Source organism: Oncorhynchus kisutch, linkage group LG3, assembly GCF_002021735.2.
Source record: "Oncorhynchus kisutch isolate 150728-3 linkage group LG3, Okis_V2, whole genome shotgun sequence".
NCBI classification, from domain to species: domain Eukaryota; kingdom Metazoa; phylum Chordata; class Actinopteri; order Salmoniformes; family Salmonidae; genus Oncorhynchus; species Oncorhynchus kisutch.
The window spans coordinates 70412171-70425681 of NC_034176.2; the positions used below are offsets into that span (position 1 = coordinate 70412171).

At 41.2% G+C, this 13511-nt stretch overlaps 1 protein-coding gene across 1 annotated transcript; it reads right to left on the minus strand.

Annotated features, from left to right (window-relative positions):
* Window positions 1-100: 100 nt before the first annotated feature.
* Window positions 101-10561, minus strand: LOC109874795 (transmembrane protein 178B-like). The gene is made up of 4 exons (XM_031812980.1): window positions 9840-10561; window positions 5630-5743; window positions 4219-4356; window positions 101-3734 (listed from the first exon to the last, which is right to left on the minus strand). The coding sequence occupies exons 1-4, from the start codon at window positions 10240-10242 to the stop codon at window positions 3487-3489; spliced, it is 903 nt and encodes a 300-aa protein (XP_031668840.1). The 5' UTR covers window positions 10243-10561; the 3' UTR covers window positions 101-3486.
* Between the last annotated feature and the right edge of the window lie 2950 nt (window positions 10562-13511).

Genomic DNA, 13511 nt, shown 5'->3' on the forward strand with positions numbered 1-13511 from the left:
GATGTCGGCAACATCCATGTAATTGTTTTTAAAACCTCATCAATGCTGTATTAAGTTTGGAGAATGAATATGTGCTACATACTGATGAAAGACAAACTGAGATGATGGTTGTTTTTTTTAATTGTCAAATCATGGCATTCGTGTAATTCCTCTTAAATAATGTACCACATGTCCAACCAAAACTTTACTGCAGTGGTTGCAAGAACCATAATAGCCTATTTGATTATACTCTCTATGAGTGTGAAATAGTGTACGCCCAGATGGGCAGTACACAGGAAGAGGTTTACCTAAGCTCAGTGTTTTTCTGTTGTGACATAAGATGACATAGACATCTAAAATATATGAAATATACAGACACAGTTGACTTATTAATTACATTTTATTTCAGTAAAATAAATTAGGTTAAAAAATGGACACAAGTTTGAATACATTAAAAGAAATGAACCATAATGATCTCATGCGAGACTATAATGTCTTTTAATCGTCTTTCTCCATCCTCGTGGATTGAACCAGTATAAATGACGTGTAGAAAATCATAGCAGTGCTACTTAAAGAGGTGCCACTTGAAATTGTGGCATTGGTACACAGTGTCCCACATTGCTCACACTGAACACTTTCCAGTTCCTCATGAAACACGAGAGGTCCCACTAAGAGAACTATTTTGCTGTCACTTTAGCATACAAGTTGTATATTGTGCTTACCCCTTCTCTCATTCTTTTTTACGTGGCCATTTGACCACTTTTTCAGCATTCTTGCTCTGCTACCCAGATTTTTCTCTATCAACCGGATTAGCAACAAAACCTTCATCATTATTCAAACAACGCAATTGCAATACATGTATTGTTTATTGTAGCAATTATCCATGCATTCAATACCATTGGCCAATTTAGAGATCTAAGGGACAAAACCTGTACATGTGTGTTGATATAAACTGGAGGAGAAGACTGTGGATGAGCTCAGAATGGCAGCAGAACACCACCAATATCCACAACTCGTTTACAAGTCTGAGGTGGTGCTACATGTAGTAACAATTTTGGGATGTTTCACTTTGTAGTCACTTTGAGGCAATGTTTTTATCTACAGTCAAACACTAATTCACTGGAAAGGTTATAGCTCATCACCTCACCTCATAACACTGCTGAAAAAGTGTCACAATGAGTGTGCTTTTTTAAAATATAGGTAACAAAACGGTGTTCCTTGAGTACTCTGTACTCACAAAATACATCAATTCCATCTTACCTGTAATTCCATCTTAATTCATGTGTAGTGCTAGCCTCCGAAGCCTGTCTGAACCCAGACCTGCCACAAACAACATGGCCTGAGTTTCATCCCAGACCCTTTATGTAATACACAAGTGTGCTTGTATCATTATTACACCTCTCAAGTCCTGCAAGAACTGGGTACTTACAGAGTACATTAATCAAATGTTACCCAAATGAGGGCCTTTTGACCTCTCCTGATCTCTATGAATTGCGAAGGGGACTCAGAAAACTGCAAATGGCCAGTATGACTGCCTGTTGCCTGGGGAAAAAGTGGCACTGAAATTAGAAATGGTGAGCTCCCTCAATTCATTCAGCAGGAAAGTGGTCGACTCAATAGGGATCCTTCATACTGAAGTGATGCAGTTGATGCTTTAACAGGACATCATGTCGTCTGCTTACAAGATGCCACATTATTGGTCTTGTCTCCAAGAGACCTGAGCTGATTCCTAGTTTCCCCCTACTGAGGAAGCATACAGAGAACAGCTATGTGCAAGAGCAGACACCCCTGCATCAAACGTGAGGAGAGAATGATTGGTAGACAGGAAAAAACAACATACCAGTGGTGTTACTGATGTAAACATTAAGTATGACTTTTCACAGCCCTACTGCCCTCTCAATGTAAATCTCAACATTACCCATTTTCACTTACAGAAGAATATTAACAGAAATGTTGTGTTGAATAAGACATGGATTCAATGATAAACTTTAACAGAAGCTTTGGGAATCTATGCTGTGCAAATACCTGCATTTTGCAGCAATTGACACAAAACAAATCACTCAATGCATTGATACTTGCTACAATGTGTTGTGCTATGTGAAGGTTTTTGTGACAGAATACATTAAATGCAAGTTCAACACTGGTGTCTGCCATTCAATTCCTGCCAAATCCAAGACGGCAGGTATTGTCACTTATAACTGTAAATTACCGTCTGTCATTGTTTCTAAGCTTGAATGTGTTACCAGAAGGTTACATTTTTATTCATTGAACCCCGTCCTTCAACATACAATATTTACTGATCCTTAAAGGTCCAATGCAGACGTTTTTATTTCTGGGTAATAATCAAGAACCTTACTGTGATTGTTTTCAATTAAAACATCTTCTTAGCAAAGAGCAATCTCTCAAGCAAGAATTTTGCTAGGATTGTCTGGGAATGGTCTGAGTGGGGAGGGGCAAACTGATCAAACAGCTCTTACACTAACATGGCATTATCAGCATTTCACAGTATTATTCCAACCGCATAGTGTGGAAATATATATAAAACACAGACAAATCACATGTTTGACTGCACTGGACCTTTAACTGCCTCTGCTACTCTCAAACAGTATTTAATGTGCCTTGCAATCACTCTTATTCTTCTAATCATGAAGCATACAATTTATTCCAGCAAACAACACCACTGAAGACCCAAATTGCCATTGTTACCTCGAAACAAACAGAAACATTTTTTCTTATTGAAGAGTTACTTTATACAAACAATGACCTGAATCTACGTAGAGATGCATTTGTACATACTGAATCATAGAAGCGTTGAAAGATTTGCTCTTCAAAATTGTATCTTGCTGTTCCACCCCTGCCATTTCCAGTTTGTGCTCTTGGTCCTCTGCTGCAAGAAGCAGGTTTTAGGCTTAAACTGTAAAGTCCTTCCTAGGGATAATGCTTGACATCAGTCAGCTGAATCAAAACAATTTTTTGTTGCGAACAATAACAAACACAGTACAGACCACCCGACTAAAAGAGGAATGATGACAGGATGCTCTGCCACATGTTCTTGTTTGTTGGTTTGTTCCATTTAGAGATGCTTGTTGTTTCTTTCTAAGCTCTTGGACTGTGTTCTGTGTTCTGTGTTGTGTGTGTTAAAAGAGAGCACCATTTTAAGACAATTCCTCTTGGGAAAAACAAACAGACAAACAGTCGCCTTTAGGCTTCCATAGAGTTAGTAGTCAAACGTTTAACAACAAAAAGGTCTTGCCATGTCCCAAAGTATTCTGGGGGCCATTGCTCTGTGTGTCTTAGATGTACAGTAAATAGTACAGTTTGGTGTGGTTTGTCTTTGCTCTGTTCTCCCATGTACAATTTCTCTGGTACACTCATGATTCAGACGGATGACGGGTGGTATGGACAGGGAAGGGGGATGAGGTGAGATGGTGGTTGGACAAAAATGTTGGACGAAGTTGGATGGGTGTTGCTTATTTGTGCGCTCCGTGGGCGAGTCACACAGTCCCATCACACGGTTCCATTCTCCTGCCTGGGCTTGTGGACGGTTGTACGGGAGGGGGTGCTTAGGGATGGGGCCAGGGTGCACAGGAAACCAGCCAGCAGAGTGAGGCCTAAGCCCCCCCAGGCACAGAACATGGACCAGCCGTAGCCATGGCTAATATCCTCTGGGAGGCCATACATGTAGCGTGGGTAACGCGACAGCTCAAAGTTGATGCCCGCCACACATGTACACAGGGAGATGATACAGCACGTTCCTGAGGTAGGACAAGGAGACAAACGGAAATGTATGGGATTCACAGCAACTTCAATGAACTATATACAGTATTATGTCATTCCTATGTTGGTAGGCCTAGTGGGTCAGCCAGACAATAAATGGTAACATCTTCACATTCCATGTCATGGGTTTCTTGTACATCTTATTATATAAACCTATATGTGTTCACACATATATCTCTCTCTCACACACAAGTGCATATACCCACAACTACTGTAGTCTACACAATGCATCAAACAAAGACATCTCCAATTACTCAAGCAAACAGCAAAATGACACACACGCACGCACGCACGCACGCACGCACGCACGCACGCACGCACGCAAGCACGCACGCACGCACGCACGCACGCACGCACACACACACACACACACACACACACACACACACACACACACACACACACACACACACACACACACACACACACACACACCAAACAGAGAGAGGAGCCAGCTCTTACCTCCCATGAGAAAGAGTAGTCCAGCTACATACTGCATTAGGTCATGCTGCTGACAGCAGCCCAACACTCCGATAATCCAGCCAAACAGGATGATAGACACGGCCATGCCCACAAAGCCAGCCGTCATCCTGCGTAGATCTGCACCAACAGACACACACCTCCGTCATTTTAGTGGACAAAGAACAGTGGAGATCAGAGCAGGAGGCCCAGTGGGATCTATAGCATGCACATCACAGAAATGCAATGTCTGCACAATCATATTCACGGCATATGATACACTGAAATATTCCTGACACAAATAGAGCCATACACCCTTACAAATCCCTGTCACTTCCTTCATGGAAACATGTAATCTTCCTTATCTTTTTGAAGGATATCAGAACTAGAGAGGGCGACAGGGAGGGGTGAACAGCGATAACAAGAAGATGAAATTGCTCTCAATGGCCGCCACTTTAAATGTATTTGATCCTGAGATAACAGTTAGAGAGAAAGAGAACTAGAGAGATAGACAGAGAGAGAGAAAATAATTGAACCCAGGGAGAGTCCAGACATACTGTACAGCCAGTAAGACAGCCATTAGACAGCCATTAGACAGACAGACAGACAGCCATTAGACAGACAGAGACAGACAGACAGACAGACAGACAGACAGACAGACAGACAGACAGACAGACAGACAGACAGACAGACAGACAGACAGACAGACAGACAGACAGACAGACAGACAGACAGACAGACAGACAGACAGACAGACAGACAGACAGACAGACAGACAGACAGACAGACAGACAGACAGACAGACAGACAGACAGACAGACAGACAGAAGACAGACGACAGACAGACAGACAGACAGACAGACAGACAGACAGACAGACAGACAGACAGACAGACAGACAGACAGACAGACAGACAGACAGACAGACAGACAGACAGACAGACAGACAGACAGACAGACAGACAGACAGACAGACAGACAGACAGACAGACAGACAGACAGACAGACAGACAGACAGACAGACAGACAGACAGACAGACAGACAGACAGACAGACAGACAGACAGACAGACAGACAGACAGACAGACAGACAGAACAGACAGACAGACAGACAGACAGACAGACAGACAGACAGACAGACAGACAGACAGACAGACAGACAGACAGACAGACAGACAGACAGACAGACAGACAGACAGACAGACATTAGACAGACAGACAGACAGACAGACAGACAGACAGACAGACAGACAGACAGACAGACAGACAGACAGACAGACAGACAGACAGACATTAGACAGACAGAGACAGACAGACAGACAGACAGACAGACAGACAGACAGACAGACAGACAGACAGACAGACAGACAGACAGACAGACAGACAGACAGACAGACAGACAGGCTCAGACTTACGGAGTGCATGCCACTCATCCTGACGGATGGTCTTGGTGATGTTGATGGGTAAATTACGCGGAAGGATGGAGGAAGAGTAGTGATACTTGACTGGGATGCACCGCTGAATCAATCCTGAAGAAAATAGTTTATGATTAGGATAGAAACACAGTCTTGATAAGACCTTGATAAAACAGGCTGCTTTGCAGACAATAAACTCAACCACACTGAATATAGTGACTCAGCTAAACATGTAGACACTATAGTAGTTCTAAAAGAGGAAAATTGTTTTGAGTCCTTTGTGTCACTGTGAATGATGTCATCATGCAATATCCTCAGTGTGCCTCAACGTGAGAGACAGCTAGCTGTGATTCAGAGCAGAAACAGTATCCGGCATCATTCATGTAGATCATCCTCTAATTATCTCTCAGTGCGAGGTGGGTATCCAGACCAATTATAACAACAGGAAGAGACGAGTCTTGCATTACTGTTTCATCATATCACTGCGATGAGATAGACCACCTATGTATGCTCAAATGACATATGATTATTGCAAAGATCTTCACATATTCCTGGATGTTGTGTACTGTAATTATTGTGGTTGATTTACCAACAGTTACTTGTTAGATCAGGGAGAAGGGAGATTTATGCTGGAACATGTTTATGACGTGGTTTTGTAAGTGTGGAAGAAGACCCCTGTCATGAAGCCTAGTCAGTCACCATGAATGGAAAAGGCTATATGGTTCTGACATAAACAAGAGAAAGAATCAAAAAAGAAAAGATGAACTAGTGTGAATGTTCAAAAAAGGGTTTTTACAAGGATTTCATATTGAGTTCACTCAGTTCAGAGTACAGAAATACATAATTCATTGTTCTCATGTTCGTTGGGGAAGCACAATACATCCAGATGAGCAGTGAGACATTTATGTCCCATGACTACTTCTGCAAAATCTAACATTGTGTAAGTCTCAAGACCAAGAACAATGGATGGAGACCAATTTACTAAGCACTTGCTCAGGAGCAGATCTGACTACCTACTCGCTAATATTATTTGATACATTTTAGGTCAAAGGCAGCAAAAACAAGTAATCAAATGTGAGAACCCAATGTTGAGGCAGGGATATCACCAACACATTGTTATTGACATACCAAATGTGAGAACCCAATGTTGAGGCAGGGATATCACCAACACATTGTTATTGACATACCAAATGTGAGAACCCAATGTTGAGGCAGGGATATCACCAACACATTGTTATTGACATACCAAATGTGAGAACCCAATGTTGAGGCAGGGATATCACCAACACATTGTTATTGACATACCAAATGTGAGAACCCAATGTTGAGGCAGGGATATCACCAACACATTGTTATTGACATACCAAATGTGAGAACCCAATGTTGAGGCAGGGATATCACCAACACATTGTTATTGACATACCAAATGTGAGAACCCAATGTTGAGGCAGGGATATCACCAACACATTGTTATTGACATACCAAATGTGATAGAGTTGTCAAAAGTCACAGTGTGAAGCTCCACTCTTAGAACACCTGAACTTCAGCTGCAAACATTCAACTACGTGGAAGTAAAGGAAGTAAAAAGTACTGTATGCAGGCTAAAACATGGAGCCAACAGTTCACAGCCTCATATGGAACTATAGCAGCCTGAGAGAGGAAATAGACATTTCTGCATTGGGGTCCATGTCCCAGTTACTGAGGAGAATCTATAGTATTAGCCAGATTAATCACTTTCAATGTGCTCTGGTCTCATAGTGTGGTGGTAGCCAGATCTGTCATTTGTTTTCATGCCATAGATGTAGCATTGAATCACAAACACATCTGGCTAGCGGCTACCCCCTGGTCCCACCAGGTTACTTATATCAGTATTACTGTGATGGTGGTATACAGACCTACTAACTTCACTATAGAGACACTTTGAGGTTTGAGTTGTGAGGTGTCTGCAGATTCAGACCAACTCATCATTCTGATAAATAAGGGAGCAGCTAGAGAGAATATCATGATATCCAGTGGGCCTATGTGTCTCAATACAATTCAACCTGAGGATGTAGTGGATTTTGTTGTCGATTTATGATATGCTACAGATGACCTTATTCTATCAAACAAAGCAGCTCACTTTCCCACAATTCTGACAACAGTAACTGTTTACCTCAGCATGAGGGTCATGCCACCAATTCGGTGCCTTTTGAGAAGTGTAACTTTATGATATTTTTTTTTGCTTTTACCTCATTTTAACATTCTGTTATAAAGACCACATGTTCAACTGAATTTTTTTTAAATCTCAAGTTGAATAAAATATTGACTATAGTAAGTGCCAAATAAAGTAACAGGGTTGACCTTAACAGGGGTGAAGTCAGCCGTAAATCCACTTATGACATGGGGAATGGAAGATTGTTGTGTGAAACAGAATGACAATTAAATGCAAGCTTCACCTCAAAAAATACATTGTAAAAACATTTCTAGGGTTATGTGTTATGCTCGACCCGCTCAGTTTCCCACCACAAAACAGGCAAAAAGAAAAACAGCATGTAAACTGTATTTCCTCTCCCATGTTTATTGAAAACAAATACATTTGCACAATGAGCACTTACTTGTTGTCTCTCAAATACATCGTTACAGTTGTTGGTTAGCTAGCTAGCAAATTTGAGCAATATTAGCATAGACATGACATCAGTCAAAACAAGACATGGTATCAAGAACAAGATACAACTAGTTGAAACGAGCCACATACGATTCCCCACATTGTAGTTTGTCATTGTTCTTAGTTGGCCATCCAGAATAACAACACATATTTTTCTGCCCCATTGAATCGCGAGCATCGTTTTCGTGACGTTGTCAGCTAACCCATCTATTAGGTGTTCAGTGTTTCTTTAGAAAAATGAATAGTTTACCCATATAAAAAAAGAGCTCAGTTCACGTAACAGGGTTGACCTTAAAATGAGGGACGGACGTAAATGAATCACTAATCACATTAAATAAATAAATAATAATCTTCAGCAATTACTTTTTCAAAGCAACAAAATAATTAGGGCTTTACAATGATGCTGAAAACTTGGATACGTTTTGGGGTTAAGTGGGTTCAAATCTTCCTAGAAGTCACTGAGGGTGCATAGAGTGACATGTCAAAATGCTGAATATTATTGGCACCACAGTCTTTATTCTTGTTACAAATGTAAATATTTATTAAATTCTCCATTTCATTTAATATAACAGGCTTTTAAAATTCAACATTGGTGCACAATTTCTACTTAAAATATCAAAGGGATGCAAAAGGAACATAATTTTCTTGGAACAACCCATGAACATGTCCTCTAGGCCTATTCTGGACAGTTCGAATCTGATTTAATACATAAGGAAAAAATCCTGGTAAACAAACACGCTATAATGTGTGGGAAATTCTCAAAAATATTCAGTGTCCTGAATTTCCTTAAACGAAGGTACTGTGTTTATGCTAAACTTGATGCTGTTGTTCTCTCATTATTCGTCAGAATCTCAGAGTAGTCAGGCATGAACGCCTCATGGCATTGCACAGACAGCTCTGCTGTTATGTATCGGACGAGGCCGTTCTGCGAGAGTTCCATGCACTGTGATTTTCTCTCCTGCAGCTCAAAATTCCCACGAACCAGGATGTTTATCAATAATTCAGTCGTTGGTCTTCTCTCGATCTCCCCCGTGGCAGTCGACGCATCACCCATAACACATTATCTACTATTTTAACGTAACAGATGCCAAATGCACTCATCAAAATTGAGCAGTCCAAATAGCACCTGAGACAAAAACCGTTTCGCTTTTACAAGGGAAGACCCCCCTTCCTCCGCCATAGCGTGCTGCTGCTAGGCGAACGGGCTGGGCGCAAAGCCTGAAAAGAAATTCAGCACCATGGACAGCGTTGTACACACAAAGCGTAAAAAATATGCAGGTTTCACGTCTTCGGCGTCACGTATACAACTGGCATTCCCATTTAGATGATTTACTGATTATTTATTTGCTACTGAAGTTTACAATGATGAACAAAAGCCCCTCTTGTAAAACATTATTATGGCAACGGCCCTACAGTGACAGTTACGAGCAACAGTTAATCCCATGCCCAGTGTATCAATAAAATCATGTTAAGCTTTGGATCTGAGCATCATGCTTACATTCAGTGAGCTGCATCAGTACCACATCACACCAGGGCCTGGTAGGCTATTAGCTGTAGCATCCTTACCTTTATATATGAGATCCTCTGTCTCCAGGTCAAATCCATCTCGATGACACTTTCTCCAGAGCCCAGAGATGGTTGAATTGAACTGGCGACTGCAGTGGGACTCCATAGCTGATGCTGCAGCCAGAAAGTGCCGTTTTTCCCTAATAAGAGGCTGAGCTCCGGCACTTGGACTGTTATCTTTCCTTTCAATGCCCTTTGGGGGCATCTGGAGGGGGAGATTGCTATTTGAGATATATATGTACCCCGGGTCGTTTCTCTTGTTGGCGTAGTTTTTACACCTTTCTCGGTGTCTCCGCGCATCTGTCTCATACCAATAGTCGGTGCAGATTGCCATGGCTAGCAACCCCAACGCACAGAACGCTAAGAACAGCCCACTGCTGGTTAAAATTTTCATGGCGGCCATCTTCCCCACTCGATGGAGAGCCCAGACAGTCGCGAGAAGAATCCTCGGCTGCCGTGATGGTACCCCGTGTCAAAAATCACGACGGCGCTCACAGCCTCATGGAGCTCTTGACAGCAAACATGATGGACGCCCGGTTCTCTTGGGCTAGATGCTGTCTATTGTTGTCCTGCGTCCCGGCAGATGTGATGATTTTTCCACCATCTGTTTTGGTACTGGAAAGAGGTGGATGGATGGCGACCAATGCTGCGAGGAGTGGGTAGTGATGCAATGCACTCTCTCTCCTCTCAGGTTTCAGTAGGATGGGAAGAAACTAAGCACTGGCAATAGATCTCCAGCAGGTTGTTCAATAATAATAAGAATCATAATAATAATACAAGGGGTAAATATGTATGATTGATTAAATTTGAATACATTGTGTTAATATACGAATTATATCATATTTATTAGTAGTATTATTGTTATTATTTGGGACATTGTGATCTGCTACAACTGTAAGGACCTGACACAGTTGTTTTACTATCATATTAAGTATATATTGGGCCATGTTTTATGTATCATGAAGAAACATGCACATGGACCACATGCTGGATCAAAACCTATTTGTAACCCAACTTATTTCATTACAAGCCTTTTCTGTGCACAGTTGACTAACACACTGAGACAGGTGCGAGCTGAAATTCAATTGAACCCACCAGAGCAATGATTGGTGACTTTGTTTACAGACTACCGCAATCCAGGTTTGATTTAATTGAGCCCACAGCCTTTCAATATAGTGAACGTTTCAATGTATAAAACAACATGTAGACACACTGACTAAGGGTTCCCAAGGCCTACATAAGTGCTCTCCAACCCTGTTCCTGGAGAGCTGTAGGTTTCCACTCCAACCCTAATCTAGTACACCTGATTCTAAGAATTAGCTGCTTGATAAACTAAACCAGGTTAGTCACAACTGGGATTGGAGTAAAAACCAACAGCAGGGTAGCTCTCCAGGAACAAGGTTGGAGACCCCTGGGCTACATGATAACAACATCAATGTTTAAGATGAATCCAACTGTATCCCTCCTTCACTCAGGCTCAGCTGATCCAAAAACACTGCTAATGTACATCAAAGAAACGTTTTACACAACTTTGGAGAGACATTCAATCAGTACTTCAGCACTGTTATGCTATATCCACTTAGGGATAGGTTTTATCATTTACAATACAACACAATAAGGTTCAAAAAATATTAATGAAATGTTATTACTTGAATAATTACATTGTTAATAGAGTAATTACATTGTTTTTACACAAGTATAAGAGCAATTTAGTGTAAAGTGTCACCAATGAAGTTTTGGGGACATATTCCTATTCAGAATTGTACATATGGGTCTCAATTGTTCATCTGAGGTAAAGGGAGGTAAAGACAGCAATGGAAATTGGCACTTTGTTCAATAGTGCCAATAGTGCAACAATAGATGTCCTTGAAAGACTTTACATGCATTGCTCATGCATTAATTTTCTCTGGGTATACTATGTGCAATACATGATCCCTTTAAATAAAACAAGATATCTAACATTTACATTGAACAAATGATACATAAGCCTGGTTCGAAGTGTGCCAGACTTGAGTTTGGAGGTCTGCTGATCTTGAACTGGACTTGTCTTTCCTAAGACCTAGAGGGATCAAGATCTATCTATCTCCTGTTAGATATGTTGTGCAATGTTTCGATAGATGATCAGAGAGGCAATTTATGTTCGAGGTCAACGGTGTTAAGTTCATGGATTGTCTCGCTTTGCAGTATAGGTTGTCATTCAAGTCTTGTTTATACCTGGCACTAACATGCATCCTTTGTCCTGGTCTTGTCCGCATTCTACACATGGAATTAAAATGTCTCTCATATCTGTCCACCGTGTCCGCATTGTGACTAGATGTCTTGGTCCCTCCCCAAATGTAACTTAGTTGACAGACTTTCTTTCAAAATAGTGTTTGTTTATTTTAAGACACAAATACATGCCATAAGTAAATGGTGCCACATGTCAATGATTTTAGAAGGTCTGATACTGATGATTTAAAAATAGTTTCACTGTCCAGATCCATCTACATTTGTAAGATATCCAGATACTATGGGAGAATCTCAATTGCATCCTCTCTACTCGCCTCCTCCTCAAAACCCATTGGAGGATGTCAGAGGGGAGGGACCTCTGGCTTTCTCATCCAATGGGTTTTAAGAAGGCAAGGCGAAAGCATGTGAGGAGTATTCAATTGAGATTCTCCCAATGTTTGCCTGACTACCTCCAGAGGTGGTCAGGAAGATCTGATCACAACCAGATCACAGTGGGTCTTGTAATCGTCTACACCTGTCTGAAGATGTGGGCACAATCGGAATGTGGACAAGATCAGGATAAATGGTGCATGTTAGAACCAGGTATGAACAGAGCTTCAGTGTCTTAACTCACAGGAAGGCTCCCACAGACAGTAGGCTTCTCACAGGACTAAGGAAGGTAATCTGCAGGGGAGTCGTTATGGCAACGGGCTCTTATCAAGAGTGAACAAACAATCAATAACCCCCTCCTCTGGCTCCCATTACATTTTAAGCCCGGACTCTGTGCTGCAGAACATGTCTATGTTTAGTGTGGAATTTTGTTTTGATTACATAACATATTGATGCATAATCTCCATATCGCCAAAGCTTTCACTTACCATAACTTGAGAGCATGCAAATACCAAGGGTGAATACAGTGCCATTAGAAAGGATTCACACCCTTGACTTTTTCCACATTTTGTTGTGTTACAGACTGAATTAAACATGTATTAAATTGAGGTTTTGTGTCACTGATGTACATACAATACCCCATAATGTGAAAGTGGAATAAAACATTTTTTAAAACATATTTACAAATCATTTAAAAATGAAAAGCTGAAATGTCTTGGGTCAATAACTATTCAACCATTTTATGGCAAGCCTAAATAAGTTCAGGAGTAAACATGTGCTTAACAAGTCAAATAAACTGCATGGACTCTGTGCAATAATAGGGTGGGGGGGGGGGTTGCAGACATTACATATCCCTTTGAGCATGATGCAGTTATTAACACTTAGAATGGTGTATCATTACATCCAGTCACTACAAAGATACAGGCACCTTTCCCAACTCAGTTGCCGAAGAGAAAGGAAACCATTCAGGGATTTCACCATGGGGCTAATGGTGATTTTTTTAAAGTTTAATGACTGTGACAGGAGATAATGGAGGATGGATCAACATTGTACTTTAGTTACTCCACAATATGG